This window comes from Cydia pomonella, chromosome 24, assembly GCF_033807575.1.
Source record: "Cydia pomonella isolate Wapato2018A chromosome 24, ilCydPomo1, whole genome shotgun sequence".
In the NCBI taxonomy this organism is placed as follows: domain Eukaryota; kingdom Metazoa; phylum Arthropoda; class Insecta; order Lepidoptera; family Tortricidae; genus Cydia; species Cydia pomonella.
The window spans coordinates 6,440,106-6,466,532 of NC_084726.1; the positions used below are offsets into that span (position 1 = coordinate 6,440,106).

The 26,427-nt window shown below is 37.7% G+C and overlaps 1 protein-coding gene across 1 annotated transcript in view; it reads left to right on the top strand.

Annotated features, from left to right (window-relative positions):
* LOC133531114 (B-cell receptor CD22-like) overlaps window positions 1-26,427 on the top strand; it is a 620,993-nt gene that overhangs the window by 530,905 nt on the left and 63,661 nt on the right. The window contains exons 4-8 of the mRNA XM_061869231.1: window positions 923-1,036; window positions 5,261-5,346; window positions 16,170-16,283; window positions 21,182-21,303; window positions 22,528-22,585. Of these exons, the coding sequence (XP_061725215.1) occupies window positions 923-1,036; window positions 5,261-5,346; window positions 16,170-16,283; window positions 21,182-21,303; window positions 22,528-22,585 (494 nt within the window). The remainder of the gene's footprint in view (window positions 1-922; window positions 1,037-5,260; window positions 5,347-16,169; window positions 16,284-21,181; window positions 21,304-22,527; window positions 22,586-26,427) is intronic.

The window sequence follows — 26,427 nt, forward strand, 5'->3', positions numbered from 1 at the left end:
GCTCAGGAACAAATATCCATGATCATCACACGAATAAATGCCCTTACCAGGATTTGAACCCGGTACCATCGGCTTCGTGGGCAGGGTCGCTACCCGCTAGGCCAAACTGGTCGTCAAATTAGTCAGATATACTTATTAAATGTTTTCTGCTTATCCGGGTACCTATTAACAAGGTTTCACTAAATTACTCTACGCATTAACTATTCAAATGGATTAAATTTAAACTCTGTAATCTCTCTCTTTGGAAAGCACAAGGTTTTTGCATTTACCACGTACTTGTACTAATCATCATTTTCTTTGATCATTCTATGTGTAAATGCAAGTGTTTAAACATATTACAATTTTAGTTTTAATTTGGTTTGACGGGTTTATAAATTTTATATTAGTTGTTTGTTTTACAAGGGGGCAAGGTTGTTGTTTAACCACTCGTGCTAATATTGATACCCGAGCAAGCGAAAGATTCCAAAATTGAACCATAGCGTAGCGAGTGGTTCGGAAGTGGAATCTCGAGGGTTTCAAGGCACGAGGGTCAAACAAACTTTTCCTCCGAGAGAAACACAAAATTTTTCACCATACCAACGCGAGGAAAATACTAAATTTGAAATACCAAAAACATCAAACCAAATCAAATCCAAACAAACGTTATAAAAAATGTATCATTTAAATTCATCATTTACTACTAGCTAACACGACACAACTCAAAATTTGCATCTGATTACTTTACCCCACATGTGGATAATTTTTTTTAACAATCAAGAGGGCCTTTAGCAGTTGTTGGTGTGGTGTAAAGGTTATTTCTAGTTCTAAGTATGATGTATGGATGTATCCATTTGTATGTCTAACAATCCTGGGTAATTTTTAACTGTCACACTTATATAATTTATGAAAGAAAACAATGTTAACATCTTTTTTATGTTCACAGGCTTGACACCAGAGAAGGCGTGACGTCACACTGGTCGGACCCCGGCACTTTAGGTACCCGGGCGACATTCCGCAGTGACACGAGACCCGCTGTGCTAGTGCTCACAAAACTTAGGTAAGTTGTTTGATAGGTAAAGAAGCATCATGTTTATCAGTCCCACGGTTGTTGGTCGATCTTTTGGGGTTTAACCAATAAATGTTAATGTAATTTAGCAGCAGGAACGTAGTTCGTAATAATTGTTCACGTAGCAAATTAAAGAGACACTGTGATTTCTCAAAAGCGGTCACGTTTTTTAATTTGTTAGTTGTCTCTTTCGCACTCTTCATCTATAATAAGCGGAAGCGTAGAATGATCTTAACGTGTGAAAATGACAGATCGGAAAAATGACATGAATGATGAAATGTACGTTAGATTAGTACCGTTTTTACTTCCAAATGTTATGAAGGTGATCACAAAAACCTAGTTTATACTAGATACCTGACTTTCACACCAACTTTTAATGGTGTCTAAAGATAGAAGTCGATAAAACTTTAGTCCAGTCCTGATGTTAACTACGAATAGACAAGGGAACTTGGCTTTTTAACTAGTTCTCAAGTTAATTGAAGTTTCCTTCTGCGACTTGGCTTAGGGAATACTTGGTCAAACCACCGGTATAATAAGTCGGCGGCTTTGATCACAGGTTTCTGAAAGATAAAAGATTCTGAGAGTTTATTAGGATTGAGAAAGTGGGTGGTTTTCGTGTGTTTATTGTGAAAGGTCTATCTATTTTGACTGAGCACGCACACGCGCGCTTATTACAAGTGGGCCTCGGTTTGATGGGTGCAATTTGATTGAACGCTTAACAAGTTTTTGGTAAACATTTCAGTTTTGGTACAAGCTTTTACTGCTGACTTTACTTTTCTTCTCACTAGAATCTTAGGTTGCGTTGTTCTATCACAGAGCTCCCATGGCCGTCTCCTGGTTACTGGGCATTTTCCGCAAATCGACAACCATTGTGTCTCCTGGTACTGTCACGTCTGAAAATATTGATGCGAAAAAAATTACAAAAACTTTATTGCTCATATGTTAAGGTTAGTGTATACATACTTTTTTCGTATCGATAGTTTCAGACGTGACCGTACCATAATATTGCATTGTCACTCGCTCGACTGCATACATATGTTTTTTTTTTTTTTTTTTTATTATAACATTAAAATATAAAATATGTGTACCACAAAACAAAATATTCGCCAAACTGCGAGACAGTTTGTTGGCGATGAGCTCGCTCGTTATACTTATTAAAAGGTACATAATTTTGCACTGTAATACTGTTAACATTTTGTAATATATGCAAAATTTCTGTTCAATCGCAAAACCGGGAAGTGGGTCAAATGTAGCTTCCAAGAATGCAGCCTTTCCAGCCTACCATTATTTACCAGTACAGATATTGAATTCTCAAAAGTACTCCCATTTCAAAATTCCTTCTTTTCATATAGACCAAATTATTGAAACTTCGAGTCTGGTTACACGAAACCTTTGAAAACAATCCCAATAACGTTAACTTGTGGTTGATTTTCAACTAACTTTACCAAAGAAACCCCTTTGAGAAGTCACCTCAGATATATTACACGTTTTACGCGGTGCTCCCGCCAAATGGCAAAACCCTCTAACTCTGGTTAATGTGATTTAGGGTGCTCTCACTGGAAAGGTTGCTTTACGAGTTTTCTATCGTAGGTAGTATTTATGTGACGATTAATAGTAAATAATAATAATAAAACTGTATGTCTAAGCAATTAGTATAGTCCATGCAATTACTTATTACAAGCTTTTATTTAACTAGCTCTATTAGAATGTATAAATCTTAGAAGCTAAATTTGACCTACCCGATTTCCGATTGAGCTGGAATCTTTCATAGATATCTGTGATGAAACAACGCAAACTAATTGTGTTTGGGGTTGTTAGAATTGTCACAATGAGTATTAGTTGCCCGTGGAAAGGAAAGAAAAGTACAGTCAGCGATAATACCTTGTACCCAAAATCTAATTTATGCAAATTAAATAATATATAGATAAGACTAATCTAACCGCAGTCAGATAAGTCCTTATACCTTAAAATCTGTCAAGTCGTAAGGCATATATAATCACAAGTTTTACAAACATTAGTTGAGACTAATAAATACATACTACTAATAAATAAGAGGTTATGATTCGAGTTATTGTTCCCACTAGGCTCTGGAAGACTTAGCGGTTGAATTCCTGAATAAAATATATCAAATAACCATTTCAAGGTTTATAAAGTTGTTAGGTTTCCAATTTTAATTAAAATTATTGATCCGTTGCTGCGTGATTAAAGGTTATACACCGATTGCGACTGTAACAGCAACGCTGCTGTAGTTGCTTTGATGCTGTAGAATGGTATGTCCTTAAACTATTACGTCACTGTAAATGTCATCTCGCTTTGTTTGGTAGGGCACAGCACTTCGGATGTCACCTTACAGAATACCGCAGCCAAATAACACTAGACCCTATTCATAGTGTTATGATCCTGCTGAGGAAGGTTGCCAGAGCAATGAGGGTAGTTGCCGGCGCAGGCCATGGAGACTCCTTACCATGCTTATTAGCCACCGACGTAGCATTAAAAAATCGTGGCAGCGTGAAACCGGCGATGTCGCTGTTAATTTCTTGATCAATTGAATTGACTTCGTTGCCGTTTAGCCATTGCGATTGAAACGTTCACATTTTTTTCCGCATTTATAATGTTATGGATATCGTGGATTTCTGACTTGCATCATTCTCCCATTCCGCGAGAGACCAGTGTACAGTGACCTAGTTAGGCAAATAAATCTTGGTAGCGGCTACAGCACTATCCCGTTACACAATCGGCTCAAACGGGCATTCGACACGCTGGTGTTGACTAAGCAGAAGTAGGTAAACGGGCGAAGTGCTCAAAAATATCTGTACATACGGGACTTTAATTGTATCGTCCTTAAATGTTTATCGTGTCTACCAGCGTTGGCCGAACGTTCATTAGAATTGACCATTAACCATTACAAATTGAACCGTAAACTTTAACCGTCCGTTACGGTTTACGGTTCAATTTTTTTATACCACTACGGCTGATGGTAAGCAGTCACCGCAGCCTATGGACACCTGCAACTCCAGAGGTGTTACATGCGCGTTGCCGACCGTTTAAAAACCTCCTTTTTTGAAGAACCCCATACTGTAGACCCTCGGAAAAACCTCGGAAGGGAGCTCATTTCACAACCGGAGCGTCCGCGGGAGGAAATTCCTCTTGAACCGCACAGTACGCGACCATTTTCTAGGACCAGGTTCTAGGTTAATGGTCAATTCTAATTAATGTTCGGGCAACACAGCGTCAGATGTCTTCGGCGGATGTTTCGACGATCTTACTTTCTTGTCAGATGAAGATTTTTTTATTGTTGAATTATGTCAGGTTTGTTTTTTACGTGTGCTACGCATGTCGTAATGACGTTATAAATCTCATACGAGACGCTACGACGACGCTTGTCTGTGTGCGGACTTGTTTGAAGTTGCTCGTCGCGCTCTCGTTCAACGCGCGTCACGATACGCTTACGCGTCTCTTACGCTTATGCTCCGTGTATTAAGGGCCTTAGTGTCCCATAAATAACCTTCCATACCTAGCATACGTATAAAAATATTACTTAAAACACCTGACTCAAATATTAGCCCTTAAACGTATGTATGTACAGTCAGCGTCCAAGGTAACGGATGAAACAATGCGCCAAAAGTATCTGCTAACACATTTTTATCGCCTCTCACTATGCCTGTCACTTTCGCACTTACATACTTGTTAGAACGTGACAGGCATGGTGACAGGCGATAAAAACGCAACCGTGCTCAGCCAGCTGTAGGCCTAACACCATGATAGACTACCCGTCTTTTTCTTATTATGTGAATTAAAGAGGGACGGGTAGTTTATCTTGCCGCGAGATACTGTTGCGCCAATCATGAGCTATAATAGTTAAAATAGTAGAGATAAATAAAATATCTACAGTTTCAGTAAAAGTACCAGTTACAGTCTCAATGGCTTTATTAATAAACGTTCGTCTGTCTTTATCTGTCATTTTTGTTTATGTATTTATAAGAAAGGGATAAAACATAATTTTACTAATTCAGGCTTGTAAAGTTTTATGAATAAGGGGGCAATTATCGTATGAATATATAGGAACATATATACTTTGGTAAGCTGTTAGAAAATTGTAGATACTTTGAACGCTTAGTCCGATCCGCTTCTTTAAACGCTACTGCACATACATTCACTACACATTGGTTGATCAATTTGACGTATATTAATTATACTTATTATACATTGTTACAGGCCTGAAGATAGCGGGCAGTATCGTTGTCGAGTTGACTTCATCAAGTCGCCCACAAAAAACACGAGACTCAACCTCACAGTACTAAGTAAGTATTTTATTGTAATCGAGAAACATGCTATCAGCAACGTTTTAACAAATGTGTATATTTTTTAATGATTTTTATGATTGTTTGAGAAAATGAAACATCGATAAATCTGTTATCGATTAAGTCAGTCATATATTAATAAATAAAAGATCTAACTTCTACTTGCTGTAATTTACCGAGAAACAAGACTGTAGTACTTAATAATTAACGTAAACTATAGTATACAGTGCCAAAAATAATCGAAAACTACCAATATATCGAAGAGGATATCGAACGTGTTTTGTATTCCGCGGTAGTTATTTTCTTATACAATGTTTTAAAAAATGTCGATCATTTTATTTTGCCACAAACACTTCTATCCCTGTATATGACATACTTAAATTAAAGGGAATCTTTGTGTTTTACCATGTTGTGGAACGATAAAAATTTCATGATGCGTACTAATTCCAGCGGCTGTAGCAAGGTCGCATTTGTACCTCCTGTCAACATGCCTCTCACGTTCTAACAAGTATGATTCAGATTTAGAGTTATTTCTTTCATAATATTAAATTACAATATATATAAATTATTTCAAGCTAATCTATATGAATTTATATTATGATCGTCAACTATTTATTATATACAATGTCTAGACAGAACAAATCATCAAATATCAATAGCAAAATAAATTCATCACAATGTCAAATAATTATACAATGTCAAATAAAATAATTATGGAAAATATGTCAATATGGATACTTATGCCTAGTATCTCGCAATGATCGTCAAATTAAAGTACAAGGCATTACTTATTTTGCAGGTAACTAAGGCCCATACATACATACCGTACAAACTAACATACATACAATAATAAAAATCTTTAAATCTTTGACGACGCAGTTCTTGTTTGCGCCACCTGTTCCGGTAATATGCAGAGAGAACTACGTGTGTATGAAAAGGAGATCTACTTTCGTCACCAACGCAATACAAATTTATATAGGTACTAAAATTAAAACTAAACTAGCCATAAAATAAAACTACTTAAAAATTAAACTAATATTAAATAAGACATTACAATATAAGAATAAAATAACAATTATCATATATGTAAGTGCGACAATGACAGGCATGGTGACAAGCCATAAAAATGCGACCATGCTGCCACCGCGGTAAATGCAACCGCATATATACCTCCGGAAACTTGCACCTTACCGAGGTTTGTTGGTTTCCTAGTATTTCCCGGAAAGGAAATAGGAACCCTGAATTCCTTGAAGCACTAGATTCTCAACTCAACTCCAGCCATATTAAAGTTCAATTTGCCTTGGCAAATCTGAGCGCAATTCAGCTTCATTGTACGCGTGTACTTACGTTGTGGTACATTCAAATGTGTTTGTTTTCTAAAAAGTCTTATGTACCGCTGAAGTTAAAGATCAAATCATTTTCAATCTTAATGCAAGGAGATAAGATGCAAGGTGTGGGTTGTTAGTTTTGAACCTTAACGTTATTTTAATAGGATCGAGTTTTGACGAGTTTTAGTATGTTTGAGTAGAATTTGACTGATGAATAGTACCTTTTTAATAATGAGGTGTGTTTTTTACGGTGACAGTTCTGTTTTATGCGTGGGGTCACTCAAATGGATTGAATACTGTAGTTTATAGGGATGGAATGGTGAAGAATGTCCTTGCTGTTTACGAATATCTTTATATCCTGCCGGTGAATAAGGTTGCCTGAGCTCAACGAGGGTGCGGAGTGTTAGGGTAGGCAACGCGCATGTAAATCCTCTGGAGTTGCAGGCGTACATAGGCGTAGGGACTGCTTACCATCAGGCGAGCCGTATGCTTGTTTGCCACCGACGTAGTAGAAAAAAAATAGCAATTTCTGTTGAACTTCATTCTACATAACTTACTTTCTTAATTTGTCTTGTAGCTACCTAGGTATATTTTTACAAAATTGGTTAAGAAAGTTTATATGTAAGTCTGCCAAGTTTAGCCAACGTAACCCATACATTGCCAAGTTTATTAACCCTATCTACAAAGTAAATTCTCTCTAACAACCCCTACTTTCCACCCTTGCCCGATAGCATCTAATGGGTTGAATAAATCTCCATGCTCAAGGTCAAATGAAAGGAAATGGAAGAATGGGAAGGAAAAGACGATAAGATCCTGATTTGCGTGAATGGGGATTCGATTGTATTTTTTGAAAAATTATTAGGTAAATTTTTGCTGTTTGAGTACGAATATTAACCTATGTTTTATAATGAATTTAACAATATACTCAATCAGTAACGTTATTTTTATTTTAAATACTGTTAGAGAGCGATCCAATTTTTAAGAAGCAGATATTAAACATTTCTAGCAATGCATGGATTGCAGAGGTTGCGGTTGCAAGTCCTGCCGGAAGCGTACATTTTTCCATTTCTTCCTTCAATATAAAAAGTAGAGAGCGATGACAGAAAATTATGCAGAATATAGTTCGTGCCATCTACGATGTCGCGCAGATTTATCAAATCTAACCTTTGATAACATGACAATATGAGTGAAGGCACGCGTCTTCGTGAATGACACGATCTATATAAAGTACATATAAGTACACAAGTACATATCTCTTCTTTGTCGGTTAATCATTAATGAGGATCTGTCTCCATCGATCTCGACCTCCCGCAGCCCTCACCACTTGACGGAGTTTGCCTTAGGATGGTCTGACCAAGTTAAAAAGGCCACCTGCCTTTTTAACTTGGTCAGACCATCAAATTGATGGGGGGCCCTGAAGCCTTTTGCTTTCCACTTTTCCGAGCACGATCACTTTTTCTAAACATTCAACACCTCTACATAATAAAAGTGCGAGTCGGACTCTCCCACCGAGGGTTTCGTACTTTTTAGTATTTTTAGTTATAACGGCAACAGAAATACATCATCTGTGAAAATTTCAACTGTCTGGTTATTACGGTTCATGAGATACAGCCTGGTGAGAGACGGGCGGACGGACGGACGGACGGACAGCGGAGTCTTAGTAATAGGGTCCCGTTTTACCCTTTGGGTACGGAACCCTAAAAAGCATCCGATGTTGGCATATGGTGGACAGACGTGTTTTCATTCTAACAGCCGATAATATACCTAGTTATAACTATACTTGTAAAATATATTGTACAAAGTGTACAATAGAAGTAATATCCCTGTTAGCATTTTCAATCCCTCGCTCGGCAGCGTTACTGGCGCACGTTGCTAGCACGAAATGTCAACAATGGAAACTGTATTGTAGCTTCGTATTGCCAATAGCCAGTTTGAGCTACAATCGAAGATGGAAGTCGTTATATTGAAGTAGAAATCAAGTAAAAAGCAGCTGGATTTGTCCGTAAAAGAAGACCAACAAACGTAAATAAATATCATACCTATCACCGTGTTTTTTTTATTTCCGTTAATTTCATGGGTGCATCCCTGAGTTTAAATTAAGTAACTTTCTCAAAGACACCGGTAATCTAATTACTTCTAATTTTTATTTTATAAGGCCCTTATGAGCGTGTACACTTGCCGTAGGGCCTGTTTCCATATTGATTAGTTTTTAGTATGAGTTCGTACATTTGCTTGCGTTCGTACTACGCCATTTAGTGTCGTTAAATGTACTTACCGATACCCGGAAGTTAACTTTTATCAATAAAAACACGATCTATATATAATATATCGCAATTCATATAATGATAACAAAGCATTTTTAAAACAAAGGTCTCTAATACATCTAAGTACTTGTTAAAAAAAACTGTTTAGGTTTTTCATATCGATCGGTCATATGCTGCTCTAATGAACGCCACCCAGCAATCTAAACTAGACAGACGATCTACCTTGTTGAGCCATTTCTAGCTACATGATCCAATATGTGAAGTTCACCTATGAACTTTTACGTCACATCGTAAGAAATTATACCAGCTACTTCTTTTATACATGAATAATATTACCTATACTGTCCAAGTGTATTAGAAGTAATATCTCTGTCGCACATTTCTAGTTCAAAATATCAACAATGGAAACTGTATTGTAGTTCCGTATTTCCAATAGCCAGTTTGATTCTGAACTCGAAGATGGAAGTTAGTAAGAAGGAAGTTCGTTAGATTGAAGTAGTTGGGTAATAAACAGCGACACTATTTGTATATTAACTATGCTTAGGTACTACTCAACAGTTCAGCAGTCGCTAATGGGTCAACTGGACCCAGTGGTCTTCATTATGAACTTTAACTGGTTCGTTAGAGCTCTTTCCTGCTTAGGTCCAGTTTTTTGCAGGTAAGGTTTTTTGGAGGAACCCGATTTATTAGTATACGTGCTAATATAGTAACGTTCACATGAGCAGCAAGGGATACTGCACGGATACTACACAAAACTGGATCCTGCAAAAAGCCTTACCCGCAAAAAACTGGACGTAAGTGGGAAAGAGCTCTTATGTGTTGCGCGACGATGCCGTTCTAAGTAGTACCTTTCTGTGAAAGTTCGTCGCGTCGATTCGTCATGTCGCCTGTCCGCCAGCGCGTTATTAATTTTCATATTATCACATAAAGTTCTGGGTCCAGTGGACCCCTTAGTGACTAAGTGTTTCATAGTTCGCGACTGTCCGAGTGCTAAGTATAAAGTTACTAGTTCCATCTTCCTCCTGATGGCATGCTACCTCCGGTCTAGAGAGGCATGGCAACGTAGGTGGGTCGATTTTTTTTTCGTTTTCTTTTTGGACTACGCTGTCATGCTTTTATTTCCATATTATATCAAATAAATAAATAAAAAAGAGTGCTATTGCATGTCTTTTTATATATCTTAACGCATGATAAAAATATATCTCTTGGATAATTTAGATATTTAAATTTTGTCATTCAATCCTTGCTTCAGAAGCAAAGCCTAGGTTCAGAGCAAATTAATTAATGTTGCCACTTTGCAGTTTATAAATGGAGCGGGTAACAAAACAGTTGATAATTGTTTTCTGATAAAATTTGTTGAAGTTTCTTTTACTAATTTATTTTGCGGCTTCCATAAATGAAGATTGTTTAAATGAACGTTTCGTGAGATACCTTTAAATAGACGGTAATTAAAATAAAGGTTTATTAAGGTCAATACGGGTAAGTGTGGCTGCGTGACATTTGGTCTCTTTACACATTGATTAGTGTATTACGAGGTCTTACATTTGCTACTTGCTGGTTGCATTTGGTGCCAAATGTATGCATTGACTTGCAATCCATCTAGGATATTCCAAAATAAAATCCGAAATGGAGTTACCGTAAGGCGCGAGTAGGGTCCAACCTGAAATAAGCGGCAGATTTCTGCAGCCGACCTGCCTCCACACGTATTGGCTCTCCTTTCCTGTAGGTTAAGACACTTAAGGGTAATGCAGGTGCTGGGCATCCCCGCGTTCACTTAATTCCGTCCCAGGCGGTGTAATGTCCGGGGAGAGGTCACTTGCACAGAAATAGTTTACACAAAATGACAAAGTAAAAGATGTAAGTATATGTACAAAGGCGAACTTATCTCTAATAGAGATCTCTTCCAGCTAACCTTTGAGAAAATGAGAAAGGAACAAACACTAAAAGGTAAAATTAAAAAAAAAACTGAACATGTAACATGCATATTAAAATTTAAGACACACAAAAAGTAGGACGAGAACATTCATAAAAAAAAGAAATAGTCAGTAATATAAATATGAATAACCTATAAACAAATATATATATATATATATATATATATATATATATATATATTTGGTGTCACTATCACGTCTATACTCAAATAAGCGCCCATTACCAACAACTTGCCCCGAAGACTTACAACAACTAAGCAAGCAAGTCTAGTCGCTCCATCTACCGTCGAAACTCTATTATTCGCGTTGAGATTTGCGAGAAGTTCGTCTTATTGTTTAACGTAGACTATATACCACTTCTAGATGGGGCATTCTCGTTCCTCAAGTGAACGTTCATGTGTCCTAGAAGCGTTTTTTGAGGCTTAGATGCGCTTTTACTAATATTAATTCAATAGTAAACTAGCTACACAATGCTACGCAATAATTTCTAAATCTAAATTTAACCTTAAGAGGGAAGAATAGCATGTACTTGTTAACACAAAAAGAAAAAATTGACAAAGCTTTGCGCCACTGAGGCGGAGGCCGCATTCAATCTGGCGTCTTAAGCTTACGCGGCTAACGCCCTGGATCTCTATGCTACCCCATCACATAACGTAGTATAGCGATACTAACTAACTGACTAATGTGGCTCAGTGACCTAAAGAGGGTTTTGGCCTTCGAAACAAGAGCACGCCACTTTTACCGATCCTGCACCGCTTCCTGCCAATTATCGGCTTGGAGCTGCCGCAGGTCCGCTTCAACGCTGTCTCCCCAGCGGTATCTGGGTCGACCCACAGGGCGGCCACGAGTCGGACTTCGTAAGTATGCACTCTTGGCAGCCCGATCCTTTTCCATATTTATATAAAACCAAATACCCAGTTATGAAAATTAAGCCTTCTTGAGATTACCGTGAGACTTAGTCAATTTGTGTAAAAATTTAAAAAAATGTACTTTCTAATTGGTCCCCATGTCTAGTGACCGCAAATTGTATTCTATGCACCATCTATGGTGTAATTGTCGCGGTATATAAGGCGTTGTATTGTGCATGCTTGTGGTAATAATACTTGCTTGAGGCTACTCAAACGAGAGATCTAGGATAAGGTGCTGTGTTATTATAACAAGTTTTCTATCCGCAGGGATGTTTGTTTCATGTTTCCCGATCCCCTATTTTTTGTTTAAAAGCATAATTACTTCACAGATGGTTCTATTGTTGTCAGGCCGGGATTCTTGGCCTGTCCATTAAGATGGGATACTGAAAGACAAATCGAAAAATCCACCATTTTGAATTCGGTTAAAGAAAACAACAAACACCTTAAAATAACGACAATAATCAAGAGCCCGCTTTGTAACAAAATAAATACATTATTAAACAGATTTGAGATTAACGAAAACGATTGCTATTTGCTGTATATGCAGAACTTTTTATATTGGAGAAAATATGGACGAGGAAGCCGAAATTTAATGGTAAGTTCGATAACAATCTCTGCTGCATCTTATCTATCTTACGGGTATTTTTACTGGTTTAATCCCATTTCATTGTTTACCTTGCTATAAATAAATAAATATTTGATGTAAAACACGCCGCCTAAGCGTAATACTGACTATGATTAAAAATAAAATAGAATATATAAAAACGCCTGTAGGTAAGTATTTACTAAAGTAATACCATAAAATGTGATTACAGTAACCTACCTAGTGTTATTAGGAAATTCTCTTAACAATGACATTGTGTCCAGTCAGTTAATTTTGAACCCCTCACCCACTTAGCAACATTTTCTTCTGTTTATTTCACAATTAGGCTGTCAATTACTCTAACGGCTCTGTTTTTTCGTGTGCCATCTTCCCAAAGGGTAACAGAAGCTGTTGGGCCAAATTACTATTCCCGTAAGGGTCCCTGTCAAGTTTACGAAGGCATTTTTCTCTCTAGAATGCCTGGAGTGCTACTAAAACAGCTTACCGAGTGCTCAGACTAACCAGTATTATGAGTGTCTTTCTAAATTCACCACGAACTGAACATACACTAGCACAATCGGATTAGAACCAACCTCGAAATCTCTGGAACAATCATGAAATTTTCGATTGTGCTACACCGCATTAAAAAGAGTTTATGAAAAGCTCACACCCCTAGCACAGTATAATAGCCCCTAGGCACAATTTCACTCGGAATTACTACCACTATTTTAATGCTACGGCGCAATGAGCACTACTGAATAGGAATCGCTGCGTGTAAGTGATATGGATTTTATGAGTCTTGATTTTTTTTTAAAGCGGGTGGTGAGGGAAGGGAATAATCCGGTCCTAAATGAAATGTGTTGTTGCGAATTGTAAAAGCATTAATTAGAATAGTGACTGTAAATTCCACAGACTTTCAAAAATATGGTGGAAATGAGAACAACGAAAGAATTGGATAATTGCCGGAAGAAAAAAAGTAGACTATGGGTACTTTTTTTCTAATGAAAATGAACAAGCAAGTTCATTTTTTAACTAAAAACTATAATGTGAATTGCGTCCAGAATTGTCTAAATTACTACGATTTTTACATACCTCTCGCTCGCTTATATATTTTGACATCGCTATATGGCGCTGTTGTCGTGTATGGTCTCACTTTAACAGCCCAAGTTCATCATTAGACTCAATTTATGTAGATATTTTTAATTTACATGAGAACAGATCGTCAACGAGGATACAGCTAAAATGAGCGGACGCGTCCCCATGTTTAATTAGTACGCGTTGTCTATGTATGGTGACTCGACTCGCATTTCGTGCGGCGCGTTCTTACATGATCCAGTTCACGTTAGTTATCACCAAGGTGCGAGACGTGGGTGACGTCATTACCCAGCTAAAATGGAATTGGGCGGGACATGTTGCCAGGCAGAGTGATGGCAGGTGGACTAAAATGTAGACGAATTGGTGGCCGATTTCGGATGAAAGAAGCGCCTGGCGTTCGTTGGCTCGTTGGGTGGATGACATTCGAAAAATCGCGGGACACTTCTGGATGCGACTAGCGAGATAAGTGGCGTACACGAAGAGAGGCCTATACTCAGCAGTGGGCGACTGGAGTCTAAAATGATGATGATGATTATGATCTTGAGTTTACGTTATATTGGTTGGAGCCTCAGATTTGCTTACGTAAGACGATAGCAATATGTCCTGGAAAGCTGTTTTGAGGTTATTCGATACGGTTACCCGCTTCCAATTTAGGATATTTCAGGCCAAATTGTGGCTTGAAGAGCTTTAGCGGAATAAACTGGTCTATAAATTAGGTCAGTGGCTGTAGGGTCCAGTAAAGTAATCTAATTTACTGAACATTTTGTCGTGTCTGAGCCAGCGAGATAGTAGGTATGGTTATTGGTCAAGAACGGTTTATAATTTATTTATCTACTTCAATACATAATAATAATAATAAAATTCTTTATTGCACACTACATAAAATAATGATACAGAAACTGAGAAAAATATAAATTGGTAGGTATCTAACAACAGGCGGACTTATCGCTAAACAGCGGTCTCTTCCAGACATCCTTCAGATAGTGAGATGGCGAACGAAGCGAAGTAAACGGGTGGTGAACACACACATGCATAAGAATTTATTTTAGTTTCAGTTCCTTTCCACAATATCCTGCGTGGATTACGCTGATAATTGATAAAAACTACCCCATATCCTTTCCCGGGCCTGAAATTATCTCCAGACCAAATTTGACCTACATCGGTTTAGCGGTCTAACCGTTTGAGTTTGTAAGTATTGAAATACTGCACGGATCCACGTTCCGGCATATAAATTGTTAAGCGTGAATAGGTAACAGACAGACAGACAGAGTTACTTTCGCATAGGGATATGTTACCTATGTTCTCTTACTTTCCCAATTACTTTGATTTGGGCTACAGGTCACGATGTAAGGAAGAGATCCTGGAAAAATCAGGATATCAAAATTTATAGACACATCACATAGTTATTCAGGTATTGTAAAAGGAACTGTCATAGTATTTCCCTGGACGCAATAAAGATTATGCGACAATCTGAGACTACTTTTTTTAATGTGATAGTCAGCAAATGAGCAGACGAGCCATCTGATGGGAAGCGGTCATCGTCGCCCATGGACAAAAGCAAGATCACAGGAGCTCCTTAAGCGTTGCCGACCCTTGAGAACCCCAAATACCCGAAGAATCCCATGTCGTAGCGCAACGGAAACTCAGGAGGCAACTCCTTCCACATTCCGCACGTTCTAGGAAGAAAGAGCGAGATGCCCGCTTATTCTTGGTGTGCCATGTCTCTAAGTGAGGATGAGCTTTGCTCCTTTGGCGAGAGTTGCGGTGATAAAAACGTGACGATGGCACCAATTAAAAAGTTCCTCGTACCCAACTAACCTTATCACATGCCATTTCAATGGCAATAAAGCTATAATATGTTGTACGAAGTCTGTCCAAATTAGGAGTCGATCTTTTGTCGATTATAATTCTTAAAAAAGTCTGGTCCTATATATTTTTCTGTTTATGATCGTATAACATTCAGTATTTTATTTCTGTTATTTTAATATGACCATTATACTAACATATTATAATATAATACAGAATTGTATTGTGTCAAACTAACCACTAATTCATTAAATGGGTTTCACGCTGCAGTGTGCTGACCACAAATCGATACAACACTCAAATTTTATTAATTTGGACACGTATCATTTTGTGAAACATAGCTTTAAATACTAAACTATATTATGTCGTATATGTTGAGCAAAAACGCAAACCCGCAGTAATTGTCTTTAATTTTTTGAACAGCCCTGAAACTGAATAGGAAAAATAGTAAGGTTGCCAGAGCTCAACAAGGGGGCGGAGTGTTAAGGTCGGCAACGCGCATTTAACACTTCTGGACTTGCAGGCGTTCATAGGGTACGGATAATGCTTATCAAGCGGGCCTTATGGTATGCTTGTTGGCCGTCGACGGAGTACAAAAAATAAAAAATACAATAGGAGGCCTGACATCAAGCTGATATTTAAATAATTTTGGAATCATATCAGCTATCTCTCGCGCGTTCATTTCGCTCGGACTTGTCCTTACATGTATTAGTGCGAGCGAGACAACCGCACGAATATCATTCAATCAAATGTCGGTTTGATGTCAGGTGCACATTCGGATCCGCCTGTTACATGACATGACAGGTTATTATTCATGTATACATTTTACCTGTACTTGTCCCTACGTTAGGCTTTATTAACACACCTTTCTTGTCAATGATGAAGCTATCTTTATTTTGTTTCAGTACCACCAGAGCGGCTGATCATCCTTAATCAAGAGGGCAACGAGGTCCAGGGCGGCATACTCGGGCCCTACGATGAAGGAGCTGAGGTCAATTTGACCTGCGTTGCTGTTGGGGGTAAGTTACCTCTATTCTAATATCAGCAAACCGCCATTTAAAATGACTACTATAAAAATGGCCGCCTTTTAAAATATATTTGTTTGTGGTTCGATTGTATTTAAGGAGATGCATTGAAAAATAATGCGCGTTTTCAAGCGCTCTTGTTCTATTTCTGAACGGGAATTGTAACAGATTTATTTAAAATATTTCATGCTTTTGTCAGATATTTGGTAAAAGCTAAAAATAATTGCAAAAAAAAATACAGAAAAAAAAACAAAGTTGGGTTCTTGGTCCCTTACTTACCAAATATAATAATTTATCTCTCAATTCCATGAACAGTGTACCTATGGAATCTTCCTTGTGTAAACTAAAATTTTAATTAATAAAACTAAACTGACCTACCTAGGTATATGTAATGTACTGGCCGTTATAAAGTTACACAGCATTGTTTAATACACTGAATACTAGTTTCCATAGCTATGCTAGTTTTTTCAAGAATGTTTAATTTCTAAAAATGCAGTGTATATTTAACGTACAACTTGTGCAACTGCATTAAATTCCAACTTTTCCTCAACACACCCATGAGCGGTATTTGGATATTACAATTTGAACTTGTTACGACCTTGACGATCGCTCATACTGATTTATGCTCGCTTCACCGGGAGTCGACATCTTGTTCGGGTTCACTTGTGCATGTGAGATGCTTAGAGTCCGTCTAACCTAACTGTGCACCGTGAATAGAACAAAGGGAGGGAGTGACATCAGAAACGTCATACTTTCTTAGAAATTTGATATTAATGTTGACATATCCACAATTTGTCATTTTAAATTATTATTAGACCAAGTTATCTCGGTTAATATAAGACCAAAACCTTAACAATTTTTTAAATCAGAATTGGCATCTTACACCAAGACCGTTAAGGTCTTACACGAAGACGTACTGAGCATGGCAGGAGAGAATAGATGCTATAGTTTGTCAAAGGGCTATCTCATTTCAAACATAGACAGAGGGAGTCATACTATCTTTGTCTTACACTAGTACTAGCATCCAAAAGAAAAGGATGAGTATAGTTTTTTTTGTTCTTATTTACTGACAAATTGGTTTGACCAACTATAGTTAGACATAGTAGCTAACAGAAGGGGCAAGATGGTTGGCCGCCTGATACGGCACGACAGATTCTTTTTAAACATCCTGGAGAGCAAGATTGAGGGATAAAGACGCAGAGCTAGGCCCAGGCTCACATATCTCAGCCAAAAAAAGATTAAGTTTTGGTCGTGTCGTACGAGTAAGTTAAAAGGCTGGCCCAGCAAAGTGAAGAGTGGCGATTACTCCACCGACAAGAGCATAAGCTCTTAAATATTGATGATGACCAAGGTCATATCATAACAAAATCTAATTGTAAAATCAGAATACAGCCCCATTTTATTTGATGCGGGTTGCGACCCCTTTTGTTTTTTCTTCTTCCGCTTGTTGTTTTAGCATTTCCGGTAACAATTTACAGTTTTTGTGCAATTTTACTGCTTTGTCACAGCGACCTTTTGCGCTTTGGGGAGAAAAATCGCGCTTTGTCCAGTGTTAAATGAATTTTGGGTGTAGCTTTATGTGTTTTGAAATGTTTATAGGGCTATTCTGTTTTGTAGTACATTTGATAATAATGCAAGGTACATGTAGAATAAAGAACAGTGCACACCCATTGTTTTTTTAAATTACAAGCTTTTATTTAACTTGCAATGTTTCTATGTTTATACGAGTCAAATCTTACAAGTTAAATTTGACCTACTTCCCGGTTTCCGTTGAAACCGATGTACTATCGAGCTGATCTGATGGTGGACAGAGGAGGTGGCCATAGGAACTATATGATAAAACAACGCAACGTAATTTTATTAAGTTTGGATTTAGAATTGTCTCGATGGGTATAACTTATATAATATCTTCTTTGTGTGGATAATGTCGCCTTTTATATCCTTACGTCTGGTAGCCATTCTTTTCTCACTGTCCGATGAGCTCTCATATTTATTTAGATGTTTAATTAAGTCTATCCTGAGTACGAGCGTATATAGTGACGGAACAGTAAGGATAGGAGGATATTGAGATCAACAAAATGACTCCTGCAAGAAGCTATTTGAGGTATGCGCACTATGGTCCTTATAGCTCTTTTCTGAAGTACGAAGGCAGCTTCTGTGTTATACTGATAGCTGTTTCCCCAAAGTTTGATGTTAAATCGCAATTTCGACTCCACTAGTGCATAGTAAACAGCTTTAAGTCGATTTTTGTCAATAAAATCGCGCAGGCTTCGCAGGGCATAGCAGGCTGAACACAAGAAATAGTTTAATGTCTGAAGTTCTTGTTTCCAATTTAGTAATGAGTCTCTCAAAGACTTCACAACCTCTGTCTGTACAATTTTGCTGCCATTTAAGGTGATACTGAAAGTGTCAGATTTCCTTACCACCGTCTTGGTATTAAAAAAATATCTGACCCAGTTTTGTCTTCTTCTTTCAAGAAATGGTTTCCATCACATTTATGATGATTTTCCCAATATCATTTTCCCTTCTTCTTCTTCAATGGGTTCCTCAACCCTCAGGATCGTGACATCATGTCCTCCTGTTGAAGACTAGGTTCCTCCATACGGCATAGGGCTGCATAGTTGCTTTTAGTAAAGTCATATATGGACTTTAAAAATAGGCACGATTGATTGCCAGGTATTGACCAACGAATGGTTAAAATGTGTTTCAAGATTAACTTATCATTAGCTGCAAACTTCCACGTAACTAACGTGGGTGAGCTATCAATTTACAATTTACAAAACATTAATCATACTGTCCTGGCCGGTTTCGACCACGGCGACTGTTATAGTACTGAGGTCTTAGATGACTGACATAACCGATTTTAGCAGCAAATGTACTGCCACATTCACTGCAGGTCAGCACCCCTCCGATATAATTGTAATTCATGATCGCAGCTGGTCGGGCCTTTAACTCGTCACGTTTCGCATCGAGTTCCACTCGCCTCTGCTCTTCGAAGGCTTGTACTTTAGTCCTCACTGTATGCCTCCACTTCAGCCGATCTTGTGCAGAAGTCTCCCAGTGCGATGGTTCAATGTCACATCTCCGTATGTGGCGCTTCAGCACATCTTTATAGCGCAAAAGTTGGCTGCCCTGTTTCCGCTTACACAACATTAATGAGTAAGTAACAAAAAATATTCTTAAGAAAACTTCGCCATTTTTTTAATGACGGAGGCAAACGAGCCGATGCATCCATTTTGCAGTTCAAACAGAAATCCAGATATTCTATGAATTTTTAAACTAAGAATCATTTTGCCTATTACTGCTTAGTGTATGGGTACGGGGTATCTATTAATCCTGTAGGGCTAAGATGGTCGGCTCTTTATCATTTGTCACTATACCTATCACGTTCTAACAAGTATGTAAGCGCGAAAGTGACGGGCATAGTGACAAGTGATAAAAATGGAACCATAATACCGCCGCTGGCTAGCACTCGCAGCAACAGAATACTCGTACGTAAAGTGAAGTGTTTGCTTGAAACCTTTGTCTGTTCAGTGGCGATGGTACCTGGATGAGACCTGGGAGAGAAACAAAAGCTTATATTCATATATAAGTAGGGGATATATATTCATATATGACTGTATGCTTAAAACTTCAATAGGGGGTGTAGAATTACATTCAAAAAGAATTGAAAGAAACACTGAAAGAACTGTTTGCATTAGTACAGTAACAAAATATTGTAAATAATCAATAGAATCAGGCGTTACTTAGCGAAAATCCATACTAACTTAAACTAAAACATTAATTTGCTAATCCACGAACGAATAACCTGCTAGTCAATCAATGCTGACCTGTTGTACTGACCGTTGCGTATTTTTGCTTGTAATTAATATTCCCAGCCTCCCACCGCATAAAATAAATATTTACGCAAATAAATATAACAAACCACCACCAAAAGTACAAAACTCGACACGTGTTTCGTCTCTCTACGAGGCATCCTCAGGAGATGAGGACTAGCACGTTATTATTTCGCGGATTAGCAAAGTAATATTTTTGATTTAATTTTTACAAAATATTTTGTTTAGCTTGAAGGATTTGACTTGAGCATGTTAAAATGGTAGAGGATCAATAATGTTTCAGGAAAATTGGTGCCCGAAGTTCAAACTATAGGTTACCAAACGAGTGCAAACCTCCGACCGACGGATTCGCCACAGTATCATTCTCAGGGGGATAACGTTAGATTTGCTCGGTCGGTAAACAACGCAAAATTGCTTTTTGTCTTATTTCTGTATCGGTTTTTAGGAATCGAACTCAATTTGGTATCGGTTATTAGAAAAGTTCGATTTCGGTGGAAAACCATACAGACTGTGTATTGTAAAAGCCATCCAAGAACCCGATACCAATTTATCAACATGTCACGGTGCTCATGATAGATACGACCTTGAAAATAACTCGCGCTGATTGGTGCATGCGAAATGAAGTGAAAGTGCATGAGATGCGCGCCAACCACCGAGATGATCGACAAGGTCGTATCGAACTTCAAAGGTTTGTATTGTTGGTACTCAGAGAACGAATATATAATATACAAATACTTAAATAGATAGGAAACTCCCATGACTTAGGAACAAATATCTGTGCTCATCACAAAAATAAATGCCCTTATGAATACGAACCCAGGACCATCGGCTTCATAGGTGTGACCCTACCTATGAAGCCGATGGTACCCCCTAGGCCAGACCGGTCGTCAACATATGACATCTATTTATTCAGTGACCATAATTTTATATCCGCAACGCAGCCTTCGTCAGGTGAACACAAACTCGCAATCCGCTACAAGCTTCGTCATAAAACAATAAAAACGGCAAAAGATTCCGGCTTATATTTGTTTTGTTAAATTTTAGTTTTCTTTGCAGGTAGACCAACAGCACGGGTGTCATGGTGGAAGTCTCACGCCCTACTCGCAAATTCCGAAGCCCGAGCAGCAGTCAGTTTTCGGCTGCAGCGGTCGGATTTAGGCACGGAGGTCACCTGCCAGGTAAGCTATAATAGCTTTTATAAAATTAATGATTGATCAATGAATTAACGGTTATTTTTTGACGACCGGTTTGGCCTAGTGGGTAGTGACCCGGCCTACGAAGCTGATGGTCCCGGGTTCAAATCCTGGTAAGGGCATTTATTCGTGTGATGAGCATGGATATTTGTTCCTGAGTCATGGGTGTTTTCTATGTATTTAAGTATTTATAAATATTTATATATTATATATATCGTTGTCTAAGTACCCTCAACACAAGCGTTATTGAGCTTACTGTGGGACTTAGTCAATTTGTGTAATACCTAATGTCCTATAATATAAAAAAAAATTAAAACTTTAAAAAAAACTGCGGTTTTTGTGACGTAAGACATGATACTCGTACGACTGTGTACTGTGATTTCGACGAAAGTGGAGGACCAGCGCGATTCCTCATTTTCCTTTCTGGATATTAATATTATTGAACATATTTTAACACAATTTGTTGTATATCAACCACAGCTATAAATAAATAAAATAAAATAAAAATCATTTATTTCAGACCGATAAGATCCATAAATTTTGTTAGTAACAGTAAAATAATTCTTACACCCTACGTTAGTACCAATTAACTTACATAAAACTAAATTAAAATTAAATTGACCAGCTTATTTAGCCTTGCCTATCAACACGTCTACCCAGTAGCTCGTGAGATGGCAATCAAGGCGTTCAGCCAACGTCCTTAGGTGGCCGTTGCTACTACCGCGCACGCGTGTCAACAGAGACGCTATTCTTTTGCTATGCTCATATGTTTTATTTTTTCGAATTTTTTATTATTATAAGAGTAGAAGCAATTAAAAATTTAATTGAAATCTGTTTTTCGCTCCAAATTTTTACAATAATCAAAAAATCTAAAAAAGTCAAAAAGATGTATCTATGGTTAATATACATCATATTATGTAAAAATATTTTCCATAATGTAAATATCCAGAGAGGACAATGGGGACTACGTTTGTAAGGAGAAGCTGCCGTCCCCTTTCCTCTTAAGTTATGGTGTGTACCTATGTACATATAATGTTGAAGGCAAATGTTACGAAAAAAAATCGAAATAAAAATCTGCCCTATTGGCATTACAGTAACGAAGTAAGAACCTGAAATGGTATTTTACTTTTTTTACCTAAAAGAGACAACCAATAGGACACAAATTGGCTGAAAATAACCATGAATGGTAATTGTTATGTATTTTCACAGGCCGTTACCGACCCGTCGTTGGCGCCGGTCTCCGAGAGTCTCTCCATCGACGTCAACCGTGAGTAACAGTCATTTTGTAAACATATTCATACACTGCAGGAACAGGCTGGTAGTTTTGTGGTGCCTGTAGGCAGACAGGAGTGACGTGACAGTATCTCGTCCGCAAGATTTACTACCCGTACCTCTCTAATTAATACAGTTAGAAAAAGGGTAATCTATCTCGCGGCCAAGATACTGTCGCTCCTACGTTCCTAGGCCTACTGACCATTACTTATTTACTACTGTGGCACGATTCGAAGAGGATTTTGGCCTCCGACACCAAAGAGCGCCATGCTTCATATTTAAAGCCGTTTCAGTCCAATCGATGGCGCTGAGTTCGCTGAGGTATTTTTGCACCTAAGCCCGTCACAGACGGAGCGATAATACCTATACCAAATAAGATATCTTATAGCAAGGCATCTTACGATATAGTTTACGTACCATTTGACAGAGTCCACTCACGAAGCTATAATGTATGTTTTGATATCCTACGATATCTTATAGCATGGCAAGGTATCTTTTGCGATGTATAGCTCGTTATATTACGATATATTTCATCTCTCTCACAATGTAGGTGCTAGCCAAACAGCGAAATAAATTTTGGTATCGTTGGCGTGTGTGGTGCTTAGCTATACTTTATTATATCTGTCGGTATGGTATGCTATATTAACATAGTATGTTATCGCTCCGTCTGTGATGGGCTTTAATCTCTCCAGCGGTGCCTTAGACATCCAGTTATAATAATAATTATTATGGTGGTAACCTGATCATCAAATTTTATTCAGATAACGAAAGACACAATATACACAAACATGGAGACGGTGAAGGGTAAATTAAAAATACTGCTGCCGTCGTAGTGATGTGAAGAGGTAGTAGAAGAGAGGGGACTTTCAGTATATGATTCCGGAACCATCTTCACACTCAAAAGCTTTAATGTGTCGTCTTGTGCCTCTGACTCTTATTACGGAAGTTTGGACTTTAACTTTCAGCCAGAAAATAATTTGTGAATACGCTTTTCCCCATTTATGATTTCAATTTGATGTTATTTTTAAGAAACTACTGTATTCAGTCCCTACAGCTCCATCACATAAGATGACTAGTGGCGTAAAGGAAGCTCGTAGGTCCTCTGTTGCTCTGTCGTATTTTAGATGTTTTTTCGGCTCTGTGTTGTTTTTGGCTAGGTGAAGTTGCCGTAAGAGGAAGCATCAGCATTTACTATGCGAACGTCGAAGAACGCTTTCCTTGCAGGTTCATACATGAAAAGAAAAGAAAATACCTGACTATTAGTTTACTTATGTTATTATAGGATATTTCATGAAATAGTGATAACATTTTTTGCTAAACTTTATTATAATGTTGGCGGACACGGTTCTCTGTTCATTATCCTGCAATAATTGCATCGAATTGATTGAATAATATCTTGCACAAGCGAAGCTGATAGTGGATAAAAATTTTACGCCATTTTCTCATTTAATTAACAATGTAAAACACGTAGATGCTACGAGAATAGTTATCAGGAAGACACTTTTGTTATAAAATATGCAGAAGCGAGATGATCGTTGCTATCACCTTCTTAATTAGGCAGTTAAAGTTATAAACTTTTTACACAGATGGTACAACAATAATAACGTACTCGTATTGTCTCAATAAAACCTTGTGTGTAGTGAGTTGAAAGTTATTTGTATCTGTTAACTCACAAAGAAGCATCAAGAAATAGAATATCTTTATCTAATTCAAGAAAGTTAAGTGAAGCTTTGAAAAGCTTACACAATCTTACTAGTGCTTTTACGGAAGCTTAGCATAGCTTCAAACACTCGACTGGAGACAATTATGAAAGCTCAAGTCATTCAGCAACAGTTAATTTATATTGGCAGTATTCTGACAACCTGTATATTTCAATGGAATATAGAATAAAATTTTAATAACAACCAACGCAATGAAACTGTGGAACTAATTTTGATAAAACATGTCTAATCTATTTTTGATTCTACCTTTATTGTTAATGAGTTTATTATAAAAGTACAAAAGTCCGTTATTGACTGTCGAAATCTAAAGGCATTTAGTAAATGTGGAGAAGGTCGTTAATAAGGGAAGACCGTCTACAAGCTCTTTCATCGCTGTTAACCTTGCGTTTATACCCATACTCCATCTACATTATCGTCGATAGAGCAGGAGTGAAGAACTTCCTGTCTGACTACGAGTATATCCGAGCGAGGTACATATATACGAGAGTTCTTGCACTATAACGATCTTCCCAGCAGTATTTTCCACCTTGACCATTGTAGCCTGCATGGGGCGTGGGGCGCCAGTGTAGCCGGCTAAAATAGAGCGGTAAATGAAAACTAGGCTTTTAAGGTAAAAATAATGTAATAATAAAAATATATCCAATAAATAAAACCAAGATCAATCAGTACGAAAGCCGTATATAAGTAAAAGATAGTCACTGGCCTTAACGCCCGTAGATCTTGAGGTACCTAACTCGGAACTGAACGAATGTGGCTTCGGTTGTTGTATGTCTCACCAAGGCACCCACGGTGACAAAACTTCAGCAGCAAAAATTCAGGTAAATAAGCAGTGGCAGTCGTGTTTCTCAAGACTAAGAGAAGAAGTAAGTGCTGCGTTACAGGCAGCCCACATAATGAACTCTTAACACAAACCACCGGCCAGTGAGCGCAGTGGCTACACCATGCAGATTTGCCATGTTACACCATAATCATAGAAAATGTTTATATATAGAGTATAAAACTGCTTGTAATCCTTACACTGTAGTTAAGTCACCCAATGCAATTTAATTGCAAGAACTGGAAACAAAGCGTGCATTTACAATTGAAACTTGCGCAATTATGAACACTTGAAAGAAATATCATTAGTGTTGTAAATTTATTCGAAGTTTAATTAAACTAGGCGTTCTAGTACTTCTACTTTAGTTTGGGAAAACTTATACTTTTAGGGATCAGTTTGTTAAAGTAAAAGATAAAGGTGTCGACTTTAAACATATACTTAATGGCGCAGCGACCCAAAATGAGTCTTGGCCTCCGACACGAGTACACGCCAGTTGTCTCGATCCTGTGCACTCTCCCACTAGTTATCAGCTTGGAGATCGTGCAAGTCAGCTTCAACAGCATCGCTCCAGCGATATCTGGGACGTCCGATAGGCCTCCTTTGAAACAAATGAATGAGTGAATAAATAGCTTTATTTGACGTTCATAAGCGCATTGTAATATGTCTACTTGAAAAATAAACTACCTTTATCTTTATCTCAATGATAATATTTTTTTCAGTCTACTAGTAGAAAAAAAACAAATATCTTAAATAACTTCAAAACACATTATGATTGCGATGAATAACGCAACCTCGCAGTGTCAGAACGCTGAACCGTCAGAACTTGACACCCTTCGGCCAAAACTCCTCCTTGTTGAAGGTCGCTAGACGTTCAGAAAGTTTATTCGTGAGTAGCGCATATATTTATAAATGTATATAAACTTTTCGAACTTCTTTCTTACAAATAAGTTAGAAGCGAAATTGATAAGTATTGCCTATTTCTAAGTGTACGTAAAAAAGTTAAAAATATATCAATAAAAACAAAATACATAATCACATTAAATTGACCTCATATTCATACACAAAGTACCTCCAAGGACGACAAGAAAGCCAAGAAGCCCGCAGCGCCAAAAAAGTAAAAAAAACTGTTAAGCCCATGGTTTGCCCATTCAGTCCGCTACTGTTTTATGCAAATAAATTATTTATCTAAAATACTCAACATACGATTAGTATCAAACAATATACAGTTCAATTTAGAACTTTCGATAAATAAGTCCAAAAGAATACTGTACATTTTTGGTTAACAGGAGGTTTTTAGCA